General features: G+C 36.9%; 1 protein-coding gene across 1 annotated transcript; it reads left to right on the forward strand.

Annotated features, from left to right (window-relative positions):
• The first annotated feature begins 744 nt into the window (after positions 1-744).
• LOC109154966 (clathrin heavy chain 2-like) lies at positions 745-12,448 on the forward strand. The gene is made up of 30 exons (XM_019302691.1): positions 745-871; positions 1,192-1,396; positions 1,765-1,853; positions 1,980-2,058; positions 2,139-2,266; positions 3,759-3,857; positions 3,941-4,049; positions 4,351-4,430; positions 4,521-4,748; positions 4,836-4,901; positions 5,506-5,622; positions 5,743-5,940; positions 6,069-6,185; positions 6,365-6,424; positions 6,696-6,782; positions 6,880-6,963; positions 7,053-7,187; positions 7,283-7,345; positions 7,433-7,537; positions 7,694-7,806; positions 7,902-8,154; positions 8,248-8,384; positions 8,461-8,739; positions 8,831-9,833; positions 10,004-10,489; positions 10,616-10,786; positions 10,862-11,047; positions 11,167-11,289; positions 11,680-11,790; positions 11,894-12,448. The coding sequence occupies exons 1-30, from the start codon at positions 827-829 to the stop codon at positions 12,053-12,055; spliced, it is 5,118 nt and encodes a 1,705-aa protein (XP_019158236.1). The 5' UTR covers positions 745-826; the 3' UTR covers positions 12,056-12,448.
• The last annotated feature ends 857 nt before the right edge of the window (positions 12,449-13,305 follow it).

The following is a 13,305-nucleotide window of genomic DNA, read 5'->3' on the forward strand; positions in this document are numbered from 1 at the left end:
AACCTTCATTTGACAGAAGGACTAACATTGGAAAGAATTCAAAAGTCAAGTGTCTAAATTGTCCAAATTCAAAGTCGGGAACCAATTGTGAAAAATCAATATAGTTAGAGGACCATTGCTAGAATTAACTCAATTTAGCCACATATGCATACAACATTGATGTCATAAGTCATTATAACGGTCTAAAGACACTATCACACCTCAAGATCAGTGAATTACAATTTAAATATGAATTGTTACTTACTTAGGGTTGGGGTTTAGCCTTTTGGAAGAATGAATTGTTACTTGCTCTTAATCCAATTTTTACTATCATCTCAAATGCTCTATCGGGTCGGGGTGTGGGTCCTTTTGAAAGAATGAACTGTGACTTACTCTTGGAAGAATGAATTGTTACTTAGTCTTAATCCAATTTTCACTATCCGGGGTACCATCTTTCTTTATATATAAAATTCAGTTAAATTTTTTTGTTACATTTTTACGAAATAGATTATGAGATGAGATGTAGATCTGTCCCTCGCTAAGTTTTCAGTCGAAAATCCCGTTTTGGACATCCGTCGTATTATTTCTCATTAATATTTCAGTATTTGACATTCAAGTCTGAAAGTGCATTAGCAGCAGCGTTCTCTCTCCAGAACAGAACCCTCCCTCGCCCTCTCGCTCTCTCTCTCTCTAGATCTTAGTCCACTTCTCTCCCACGGAGGGTTCCAGGGTTTTGAGCTCGCTACGCGATTGCAGTCAACCGTTCGTTCGTCCCGTTCGCGTCGTCATTTCAGCCTCTCGGTTCCCAATTGCTTCGTAGATCCGGGGGTCCGATCTGACCACAGCCATGGCTGCCGCTAACGCCCCGATCACTATGAAGGAGACCCTCACGGTAATCAATTTTAGTGTTGTTTGCTCTGGTTCAGCAGTTATTTTGTTAGGAATTGAATTTCGGATCGTTTTTTCCCGGTTGTGTGGTGCCATGAACTGATTAAGTGTCAGTTGGAATACGGACTGCGGAAATGATTGGTTCTGGGTTAAACGATTTGGTTTTGGGAGGTTTTTGGTAGCTTAGAATGCTAGAAGCTAAAGTTCGGTAGATCTGTGATTTGTACTTCGTACTCAGATCTGTGAGCTGGTTTTTGTAATTTGAGAGTTGAACGGATATGGCCTTTGAAATTTAAGTTTTGTATGTTTGGTCTTGTGTTGCAGCTGTCAAGCTTAGGGGTCAACCCTCAGTTTATCACGTTTACAAATGTGACAATGGAATCCGACAAATTTATTTGTGTCCGGGAGACAGCACCTCAAAATAGTGTGGTGATCATTGATATGAACATGCCAATGCAGCCTTTGAGGCGGCCTATTACAGCAGACTCTGCTATCATGTGTCCCACTTCCAGAATTTTGGCTTTGAAAGGTACCTGATCTTTGCTTTATAGTTAATTCAAATCTTTGCATCTTCTCAAATTACTGAATCCTATACTCTTTTGATCACTTCCTTTTGAGGGGAGAGAGAGATAGAGATTTGAGAATGGCTCAATTGAGGGGTGGTTAAAAGAAATATCTAGAAATCCGTAATAGCCCTGATTTAAGGTTAATTTTTGTTTTTATCTGTCTCTCAATGTGGAGATTTAAGTTATAATTTTGAAGTGAGGCTGAGCCACTGAGCTAGGGTAGTCTACTTATGTAACTCAGGAAAGTAACTGGGTAGTGTGAATTTGAGCTACTGAGGCAGTTATTAATTAATTTGTTATTGACAAAGCAATTTTCCTCTTTTTTCTGAAGCCCAAGTTCCTGGAACCACTCAAGACCATTTGCAAATATTCAATATTGAGGCTAAGCAAAAAATGAAATCACACCAGATGCCTGAGCAGGTATGGTTTTTGTTTATTTATATATTAATGTATTGCTGTCTATAGATTGCATGCATTTTTAGACTTCTCTACATTTATGGAACTATCAAAATTTGGAGACCAACATCATGTACATCTTCTATTAAGGTTGTATTCTGGAAGTGGATTACCCCAAAGATGTTGGGTCTGGTCACTCAAACTGCTGTGTATCATTGGCCAATTGAAGGTAGATTCCTCAATCCCCTGTCTCTCTGATACTATGGTTGATCATCCGTGCTTGATATGTTTCACAATGTGTCTTGTTAGGTGACTCTGAGCCTGTAAAGATGTTTGATAGAACAGCAAATTTGGCCAACAACCAAATAATCAATTATCGATGTGATCCTACCGAGAAATGGCTAGTTTTGATTGGAATTGCGCCAGGTTCTCCAGAGGTGTGTACATCCATTACTTTGCTGCTATGATCACCAATATTTATTCCCTTTTTATCCTTAGTATTTTTAATTTGTCATCATTTGGTTCTGCCAACTTAGGAGTGTGGAATTTATCTGTTCATTACTTTTCTGCTGCAAGCTATTCCATAAATGTCTGGACGTCAGTGTTGCAAAAATCGTGCCTAGGCGCTGGCCTGCCTAGCGTATCACCATAATCAGTGGTCTAGGCGGCCGATTAGCTATTTTTCCCTTTTTGTTTTTTTTTTTTTGGTTTTGTTTTGTTTTGTTTTGTTTTTTTTTTTTAAATGGGTTATTTCACTCGAAACGACGTCGTTTTGAGCGAAATAACTCTAAATCGTTCAAACCCTAGATGTTTTTAGGTTAATATTTAATCTTTTAGTATTAGCTATTAAAGTATTAAATAGTTTATAATTATCAAGTCTTAAAAAAAATTTAAACAAATTTTTTTTAAATAAAAAAATAATTAAAAAAATACACGAGCTCCTAGGCGCTCGAGGAGCGCGTAGCGATTTTTTCAACCATGCTGAACATTGCCCTATCCATGTTTTTATCAATGGTGAACAACTTGATAGTATAGACATATAGTAACCAGTATGCAGGTTCTTCCATTTTCTGCAAGGATTTTTCCTTCAAGTTTGATAAAGTATATTCTGTTGAACTGAATTGGAATTTTTGAACTGATTGGTGCTCACTACTATAGTATTCATTTTGCATGGATGTTGGATTCCATCCTTACCTTGGTTGTGAGCTGAGCTGGCCATTCGATATCTCTCAAACTTTTGTTAGCTTTGAGCTTGGAGTTGGATCTGAACAGGGCTACTTAATTATCTATAATATCTGGAAATGATTAGACATTACAAGATTGTATCTGAGAACAAGGATGATTTGAGAAATGCTTGTTTTTTATGATCTTCTTCAAAGAAATTCAGTGTTGTTTATCTCTTAATATTGGTAGGAGGAATTTTGATTGAAAGGTTATTTGATGTAATAAATCTATAAGCTGGGAGTTTGGATTTTCAAAATGTGATTTGTTTATTTTTCTGGGACTTGGGGATGTGGATTTCCTTTAGGATATGTGAGGATCATGAATTTGTGGACCATGGCACTCTGAGTTTTTTTCTTTTTAATTTTTATTATTACATGGCCAATCAATTTTGTTTATTTATTTATTTTTTGATAATAGTTTACTTTTATCTTTCTTATTATGGTTCTGCTTTGAGCTTTGAATTTTTCCATCTTTCTGCATCTCCTGTTTTTCATAACGTGTTCACCTTCCAATTATTGGTTGTGTACTTTTGTACGTGCTTTGCCATTTAATCATCTTCTGGTGTGCGGAAAAGTAGCTTTTGTGACATATAGCTACGATATTTTGACTTCTCTTATCTAGTTAATATGCATTCTTTCTGGTTTTTATTCTATTGACAACAGATAAATGACTGTTGTTTAAATATTTTTTTGGGTTGTGTAACAGAGGCCACAGCTTGTTAAAGGGAGCATGCAATTATTTTCAGTTGATCAGCAACGCAGTCAAGCTCTTGAAGCCCATGCTGCTTCATTTGCCTCATTTAGAGTGAGAAAAACTCCTTCTTTGTCTGAACCTTTTTTGCTGACTTTGCTTGCAGACATGTTGTGACTGGTATACTATGTTATCAGGTTGCAGGAAATGATAAGGATTCTGTTCTCATATCCTTTGCAACAAAATCCTCAAATGCTGGTCAGGTTACATCAAAATTGCATGTCATTGAGTTGGGAGCACAGCCAGGTCCTGTTCATCCTAACTTTGATTAATCCTGAATTGTTATTCTGTGTCTGACTTCTGGATACCTCCTACCTATTTACCCCCACACCCAAAAGATTAAAAAATCCTAATCTAGAAATGCAGAAGCATGCTCTGCACTTTATATGTGCTGAGTGTTGTTGGAAAAATATGAGGTTTCAAGGGATTAAACATTTGGGCTGTTAATCCAATGCATTTACATTGATTCTTGCATTATTATCATTTTATATTTTTGGAACCATGATTTCTGTTCTAAATTCAATTGTCTGGTCTGTTTTATGTGCAGGGAAACCATCCTTTACTAAGAAACAAGCAGATCTTTTCTTTCCCCCAGACTTTGCTGATGACTTTCCAGTTGCAATGCAGGTTTGTCTTCCTGATCCCCTTCTATCTGATTCTGTTCCAGATGGTGTAAATATAATATTGTATGCTGAAATCCATATTTTATGGTTGCAGATATCACAGAGATATGGTTTAATTTATGTGATTACAAAGCTTGGCCTTTTATTTGTCTATGACCTGGAATCAGCTACTGCAGTATACAGAAATAGGATAAGCCCTGACCCCATTTTTCTGACAGCAGAAGCTTCCTCTGTAGGGGGTTTCTATGCTGTCAACAGGCGAGGTCAGGTGCTGCTTGCCACAGTAAATGAAGCAACAATTGTGCCTTTTGTTAGTGGCCAAGTAAGTTTATACCTTTTCCCCCACTTGGTATTAGAAATGTGAAGTTAATATTATTCACAAATTTTAAATTTTGTATGTATTTGGCAGTTGAATAATTTGGAACTTGCTGTTAATCTTGCCAAAAGAGGAAATCTTCCTGGTGCTGAGAATTTGGTGAGCCGATATTTTGTTCTTCTCACTCTTTCTGATTATTGATTGAAGCATTACCTTCATAGTGTTTCAGTATTACTCATGCCCGTAGAAGATAATAGGATACCACTGAGGTGTTGTCTGGTTCATGGGATTAGGGAGGATTGGACATTTGGACTAACAACCACCCTAATCTCATATACATTTTAGGGGTGTAAGTTAGCTGGTGGGTTTGCATCCAAGCTCAAAAGTTGGGATTAAAGTAAATAGGGATAATGGGGTGGAATAATTTATCTTGATCTTTTCGAAAAAAAAAATACTGAAGGGATTACAAGCACTTCACTATATACAAGTTCCAAAAATAAAAATAACCTATTTACTATGTTTTGTTTTTGAACCAAACAAATCCTTGTAGTCTACAGTGGAGTGAGCAAGTTGAATCTTACAGAGTTACAGGTTTTTATTATACAAATCATCTTCAGTGCTATCCCCTATGTACTTTTTGGATATGATCATGCTACTATTTTTTAGTCTAGGGAATCACTTGTCAATACTTAGCTGTGATTGTTAGAACATGTTAACTCTTTATTTTTTGGTGTTATATTCATTCATTTTCTAAATGAATTAGGTGGTTCAACGTTTCCAAGAGTTATTTGCTCAAACTAAGTATAAGGAGGCTGCTGAGCTTGCTGCAGAGTCCCCACAAGGCATTCTCCGGACACCTGATACTGTTGCCAAATTTCAGGTATTTCTTGATACAATCATCGTGACTTATCTTTCATATTTCATAATCCTTGTGAAAAAAAAAATCAAGGAAATTATATTTATCCTTAATCCTTAATGTGCTTTTATGGCTTATTTGCAGAGTGTTCCTGCTCAGGCAGGGCAAACACCACCTTTGCTTCAGTACTTTGGAACCCTTTTAACTAAAGGGAAGCTCAATGCCTTTGAGTCATTGGAACTTTCACGACTTGTTGTGAACCAAAATAAGAAGAATCTTTTGGAGAACTGGTTAGCTGAGGATAAACTGGAGTGTAGTGAGGAACTTGGGGATCTTGTGAAGGTTAGTTTTCAATTTCTTTCGGTGAACTTTTGGGTGGCATGGCTGGGTTTTGTTTTCTTGGTGGTTTGTCTGGTATTCCATTGGCTTTTCTTGTTTCATGTTCTAATAGGAAAAATATTGTGTTGTAGACTGTGGATAACGACATGGCATTGAAAATATATATTAAAGCAAGAGCGACCCCGAAGGTCGTTGCAGCATTTGCAGAGCGCAGGGAATTTGACAAGATTTTAATATACTCTAAGCAGGTTAGTGAAAGTTTTTTGGTCTTTTCAATGGTTTCTCCTATTCTTTTTTCTCATTAGCTTTTAAGATGAAATCCAATGTTTATCTTCTATCTACTCATTTTGCGTTGCTGTTTTTGTTTCTGTATTCATCTGATGACCATAGTATGTTTGTATTAAGATTTTTATTGGTATTGTTGCAGGTTGGGTATACACCAGACTATCTTTTCCTACTGCAAACAATTCTTCGATCTGATCCTCAGGTATGCCATCGCCCATCAGTGATTGTGAATGTCACTTGCATGCCTATGACATGTCTACTATGTTTGTTGTATAAGTAAATCTTAATAGAGTTAACATTACCATCATCAGTCTTTCAAATGTATTATGTGTACCTTTAGTTTTGCTCACTGAAATAAATATGCCATTGTAACATACTTTGGAAACTGGCCTCTTCTTTATTGAAGCATGAACAAGTGAATAACATGTGAGTATCATAAGGATGAAGGATAACATTAAGTTTGATATCTGCAGGGAGCAGTAAATTTTGCCCTCATGATGTCCCAAATGGAGGGAGGCTGTCCTGTTGATTACAACACAATAACTGATCTATTTCTTCAGGTCAGCTCATTGTTTTCTGCTTTGCTTTTACAGAATTGAAGTCCTTATGTGTTGGATGTTGCAATCATGAATGAAATTTTCTTTCTCTTTTGATCAGAGGAACATGATCCGTGAGGCTACAGCATTTTTATTGGATGTTCTGAAACCCAACCTGCCTGAGCATGGTTTTCTGCAGACCAAGGTTGATTTTCTTTTTTCACTAATTGTAGAGAAACTTGCCTCAGTTTAGGTGTTTTGATTTTAGCACCATGATATCTCTTTTCTATCCAGGTCTTGGAAATCAACCTTGTTACTTTCCCAAATGTGGCTGATGCAATTTTGGCAAATGGAATGTTCAGTCATTATGATCGTCCTCGAATTGCTCAACTTTGTGAAAAGGCTGGACTTTATATTAGAGCTCTACAGGTTTATGTCTTTGCTTATTATTATTATTTTTTTTAATTTCAATTTTTGTATGACTGGATAATGAATTTAAAATAAACTATTTACTGTTTCCACAGCACTACACAGAGCTGCCTGATATAAAGCGTGTTATTGTAAATACTCATGCAATTGAGCCTCAGGTTGGTAACACCAATATATTCGCAACTGTTCTGCTGTAGATGATTAGGGTCAGAGCCTCTGACTAAATTCTCTGATCTGTTGTCCAGGGCCTGGTTGAATTCTTTGGGACTCTTTCACGTGAGTGGGCTTTGGAATGCATGAAGGACCTTCTGCTAATCAATCTGAAAGGAAATCTTCAGATAATTGTTCAGGTATCAGTGGTGTTCTTAGTATTTATTATTTCAGAAGAAACCTTGCTGGGTTAACCTTGAGACATGCAAACAAGTCACATCAACTTTGGTGTGAAATTGTTGTTTTATATATATCCGATTAAGAGTATTGATTGATTATGCTTGTTATCCATTCAGGTTGCAAAAGAATACTGTGAGCAGCTGGGCCTTGATGGCTGCATAAAGCTTTTTGAGCAGTTTAAGTCATATGATGGGTTGTACTTCTTCTTAGGATCATATTTGAGCTCAAGGTATACATTGCCAAAAGAATGGATTTACAACTGTGATATTACAAATTTGTTTTGGCAATACTTATCCATGAACTTATTGGCATTCATTATTGCAGTGAGGATCCTGAAATCCACTTTAAGTACATTGAAGCAGCTGCAAAAACTGGACAAATCAAGGAAGTTGAGCGTGTAACTAGGGAATCCAACTTCTACGACCCTGAGAAAACTAAAAACTTTTTAATGGAAGCCAAACTCCCTGATGCCCGACCTTTAATTAATGTATGTGACCGCTTTGGGTTTGTTCCAGACCTCACTCACTACCTATACACAAGCAATATGCTCAGATATATTGAAGGCTATGTCCAAAAGGTAACAGTTCTGTTTAGGGTTTCCTATAATAAGTTAAGTTGCTAATATCATCAAGGTGCGGTCAATTTGAGTCTTCTGTTTTCTCATGGATAGGTCAATCCAGGAAATGCTCCATTAGTTGTTGGGCAGCTTCTAGATGACGAATGCCCAGAAGATTTCATTAAAGGCCTGATCCTATCTGTCCGTTCTCTACTCCCTGTTGAGCCACTAGTTGATGAATGTGAGAAAAGGTTTGGGTTCTCTCTGTTAGGCTTCTTTCTTGGTCATTGTTACTTTGTATTCCTCTTATTTTCTTGTGAATATCAGGAACCGCCTTCGATTGCTTACTCAGTTTTTGGAGCACCTTGTGAGTGAAGGAAGCCAAGATGTTCATGTTCACAATGCTCTGGGTAAAATAATTATAGATAGCAACAACAACCCAGAGCACTTCCTCACAACAAACCCATATTACGACTCACGTGTTGTGGGTAAGTATTGTGAGAAGCGTGATCCTACCCTTGCAGTTGTTGCATACAGGAGAGGGCAGTGTGATGATGAGCTAATCAATGTAACAAACAAGAACTCGCTGTTCAAACTTCAGGCGAGGTTTGTATTAACTGCTTGATTTACTTGCTAGTGCAATGGCATTCAGTTTCATCAAAGGTCTGGATGTTCATGAGTGTTTTTGTTATTTTAGGTATGTAGTTGAAAGGATGGAGGCTGATCTTTGGGACAATGTTCTCAACCCAGAAAATGAATTCAGAAGGCAGCTTATTGATCAAGTTGTATCAACTGCTTTGCCTGAAAGCAAGAGCCCAGAACAAGTGTCTGCAGCTGTTAAAGCTTTCATGACTGCTGATCTTCCCCATGAATTAATTGAGCTTCTTGAGAAAATTGTGCTCCAAAACTCTGCATTTAGTGGGAACTTTAACTTGCAGAATTTGCTGATCTTAACGGCCATAAAAGCTGATCCATCTAGAGTTATGGACTACGTCAATAGGCTTGACAATTTTGATGGACCTGCTGTTGGTGAAGTGGCTGTTGAGGCCCAACTGTATGAAGAGGCTTTTGCTATTTTCAAGAAATTCAACTTGAATGTCCAAGCTGTTAATGTTCTATTAGATAACATTAGAGACATTAACCGGGCTGTGGAGTTTGCATTCCGTGTTGAAGAAGACTCGGTGTGGAGCCAGGTGGCCAAAGCTCAACTCCGAGATGGTTTAGTTAGTGATGCAATTGAGTCATTTATCCGTGCAGATGATGCTACTCACTTTTTGGAAGTTATTCGTGCTGCTGAGGATGCAGATGTTTACCATGATTTGGTAAAATATCTACTGATGGTTAGGCAGAAGACAAAGGAGCCTAAGGTTGACAGTGAACTTATCTTTGCATATGCCAAAATTGATCGGTTGGGTGACATTGAAGAATTTATTCTCATGCCAAATGTTGCCAATCTACCCAATGTTGGGGATCGTTTGTTTGATGAAGGCCTATATGAGGCTGCAAAGATCATATTTGCATTTATTTCTAATTGGGGCAAATTGGCTAGCACACTAGTAAAGTTGAAGCAATTTCAAGGTGCGGTTGATGCTGCACGCAAGGCAAATAGTGCAAAGACATGGAAGGAAGTCTGCTTTGCTTGCGTGGACGCTGAGGAGTTCCGATTGGCTCAGATTTGTGGGCTTAATATTATAGTGCAGGTATTATTATTACTCAATTATTTTGTATATCCTAGTTAAGTTCTATTGGACATCTTTATGAATTCCAACAAGACTTTATTTTCTTGTTATTACTGAATTATCTCCTCTCCTGTTTAAACTATCAGAAGGCTTCTGCATTACTAACAATGAGTCCGTTGTTACTTTTGCAGGTAGATGACCTAGAAGAAGTTAGTGAATTTTATCAAAACCGAGGATGCTTCAATGAACTAATTTCTCTTATGGAAAGTGGTCTGGGGTTGGAGCGTGCACATATGGGTATCTTCACAGAGCTTGGTGTGTTATATGCCAGATACCGTCATGAGAAGCTCATGGAACACATTAAATTATTCGCCACCCGTCTTAACATTCCTAAACTTATACGAGCTTGTGATGAGCAGCAGCACTGGATGGAACTTACCTATCTGTATATCCAATATGATGAATTTGATAATGCTGCCACTACTGTCATGAATCACTCCCCTGATGCTTGGGAACACATGCAGTTCAAAGACATCATTGTCAAAGTTGCCAATGTGGAGTTGTATTACAAGGCTGTACATTTCTATTTGCAAGAGCATCCTGACCTCATTAATGACCTCCTAAATGTCCTTGCACTGAAGGTGGATCACACACGTGTGGTGGACATTATGAGAAAGGTGAAAGGCTATTACTATTTCTGTGCACTTTGCTTGAACATCTCTTTATGTTACATATATATATATATATATATATATATATATATATATATATTGCTAAACTATTCATATTTTTGTGGAGATCAGGCCGGCCATTTGCGTTTAGTGAAGCCATACATGGTTGCTGTTCAAAGCAATAACGTTTCTGCTGTTAATGAGGCCCTCAATGAGATATATGTTGAGGAGGAAGACTATGACAGACTTAGAGAATCTATTGAATTGCATGATAACTTTGATCAGATTGGTCTTGCACAGAAGGTGAATTTAGTTTGTTACATTTTATTATTTTTGTTCAGTCTAATTATGGTCTGACAATTTGATGTATCGACTCAGATTGAGAAACATGAGCTTCTTGAGATGAGGCGGGTTGCTGCTTATATCTACAAGAAAGCAGGCAGGTGGAAGCAATCCATTGCTCTATCTAAGAAAGACAATCTTTACAAAGATGCCATGGAGACTGCCTCGCAATCTGGGGACCGTGAACTTGCTGAAGAGTTACTTGTGTATTTCATTGAGCAGGTAATTGCTTGAATATGCCTTTTCTGCTTTCATTTGTCACTAAAATCTGCTCCTTGCTTTTTTGAAGATGTTAGAATTCAGTGGTTTGATCAAAACAACGTGGTTGCTATGCTTTGCAGGGAAAGAAGGAATGCTTTGCATCGTGCCTCTTTGTTTGTTATGATTTGATTCGCCCTGATGTTGCTCTTGAGCTGGCCTGGATGAACAACATGATTGACTTTGCATTCCCTTACCTGTTGCAGGTAACCCCATGGTTTCTCTCTCACAACACACACCAGACAAAAACATGGACGAATTCACTCTACTCACTAACCCTTTCCCCTTTGCTTGTTTATTTTTCTTGAGTTCTCGTCAGTCCAATTTAATACATGAGGCCATAACACATTGTTTTAATTTCAATGATACTAATGTTTTCCAATTTTGAATCAAAGCACAGAAAGCTTAGTGTGTTAATGTTTGATTATTAGTAATTATACTAATGAAATCTTACATCAACTTACGCATAGAAGGGAAAAGTTGGTTGTAGAAAAATAACCTTTTTACATGTGTAGCCCATGGATGTCCTTTTCATTTATACGTTTTTTTTTTTTTTTTTTTTTTTGTTTTTTTTTGGGCATGGATTTTTATTGCAGTTCATCCGTGAATATACTGGCAAAGTGGATGAACTTATCAAAGATAAAATTGAGGCTCAATCTCAGGCAAAGGCTAAAGAGAACGAAGAGAAGGAGATTATTAACCAGCAGGTACTTAAAATAGTTTGCTATTATTTTATATGGAGTATGTATTTGTTCTTGACTAAGTTATTTTATCAGAAGGTTTCTAATGCTTTACTACTGTCATGTACAGAATATGTATGCACAACTATTGCCTCTTGCTTTGCCTGCTCCACCAGTTCCGGGCATGGGAGGTCCTGGTGTTGGAGGTGGTTTTGCTCCACCACCACCCATGGGTGGCATGGGAATGCCGCCTATGCCCCCATTTGGCATGCCACCTATGGGATCATATTAATCTGTTTGGCGGCCATATACAGTTGTAACAAACACTATAGAAGACAAAGTTGGAAGAGAACAATATGGTTTTCCCCCGCGTTGAAAATTCTCAGTGGAAGTAGTTTGTTGATGATGGATGGGCGGGTTTAAAATAACTGATTTGTGTTGTTATAGTGGTGTTCATAGCTCCTTTTGTAATATTGTGTTAGAAGAAGAGGCATTTTTTTTTGCAGTCAGGTAAGCTAATGAGGACTCTTTATCTGTATTTTTCAGAAGCAACTGTATTTGCTTCCTTTATGGCATTGCATTTACACTGATTTTCAGAGTCAATACTGTTCTTTGTGTAGAGTTTCCTTTTTTTCATGTCTGAAACAAACATTATACAGAGCTGATCGCACGCGTCATATCTTATGTGGTATATATTGTTCTAAATTACATGCAAAATATATTAGAATTGCATTAATCTACCGTTTTCCATCTGCACCTTGAGTAACACAACACAAAATCCCTGTATAAATAAGTGTTAGTTGATTGGATTAGTGGGTTTGACTAGTTGATATTATTAGCTGATTGTAGAAACGTGCTTGATAAATTAGTTGTTAGTTGATTACTGATTATACACAAAATGACATTCTCAAAAAGTTAATCGAAAAAATTGGTTTGACCAGTTTTTGTGAGTTTTAGTGTTTTGGAGCAACAAATTATTACAAAACTTAATTAATCAAACACTTATATTGATTATTTAATCAAAATCAAATCAAATAACTAGTAGTGGTCAAAAAAGTTAAAATTGACTAATAGATTATTTTACCGGGTCAAAATTTTGCTTAATTTGTTTAAATGGTCGGACTATATTAAGATGCACGTTCTGGAGCTACATTTTGTATAGAAGAGATTATTACACCATAGATTAGGAACCCACAATTGATTAGTTTGAACTCTAAATTTATGGTCTTTCAACGTTGTCTTGTCTTGGAAACAGGTGAAAGAATTAAATTACTGGATGTGTTATTAGTCTACACAAGTCCCTAAAATGTTTGTATAAGGGCCAATTAGATGTTCAAGTAGTAGTATAATAATGTTAGACGTGTATGCATTTTTTTTTTTTTAATATGGGAGTTTGCTTTTTTCTTTTTTGAAGGTCAACCAATGCGGTTGTATTTTTATATGGGAATTTGCTTAATTAGAATATAAGGGTTTAAATTTTCAAGTAGTATAATACTTTAGTAATGTTAGATTAGATGTGTGTGATTTTTTTTAATGGGAATT

Source organism: Ipomoea nil, unplaced genomic scaffold (assembly GCF_001879475.1).
Source record: "Ipomoea nil cultivar Tokyo-kokei standard unplaced genomic scaffold, Asagao_1.1 scaffold2662, whole genome shotgun sequence".
In the NCBI taxonomy this organism is placed as follows: domain Eukaryota; kingdom Viridiplantae; phylum Streptophyta; class Magnoliopsida; order Solanales; family Convolvulaceae; genus Ipomoea; species Ipomoea nil.

Excerpts from the sequence above, each read along its gene's own strand:
- LOC109154966 (XM_019302691.1), top strand. The coding sequence starts at position 827 with ATGGCTGCCGCTAACGCCCCGATCACTATGAAGGAGACCCTCACG. Across the intron at positions 1,854-1,979 it reads CACACCAGATGCCTGAGCAG|GTTGTATTCTGGAAGTGGAT; the intron begins GTATGGTTTTTG and ends TCTTCTATTAAG. Across the intron at positions 7,538-7,693 it reads ATCTTCAGATAATTGTTCAG|GTTGCAAAAGAATACTGTGA; the intron begins GTATCAGTGGTG and ends TTATCCATTCAG.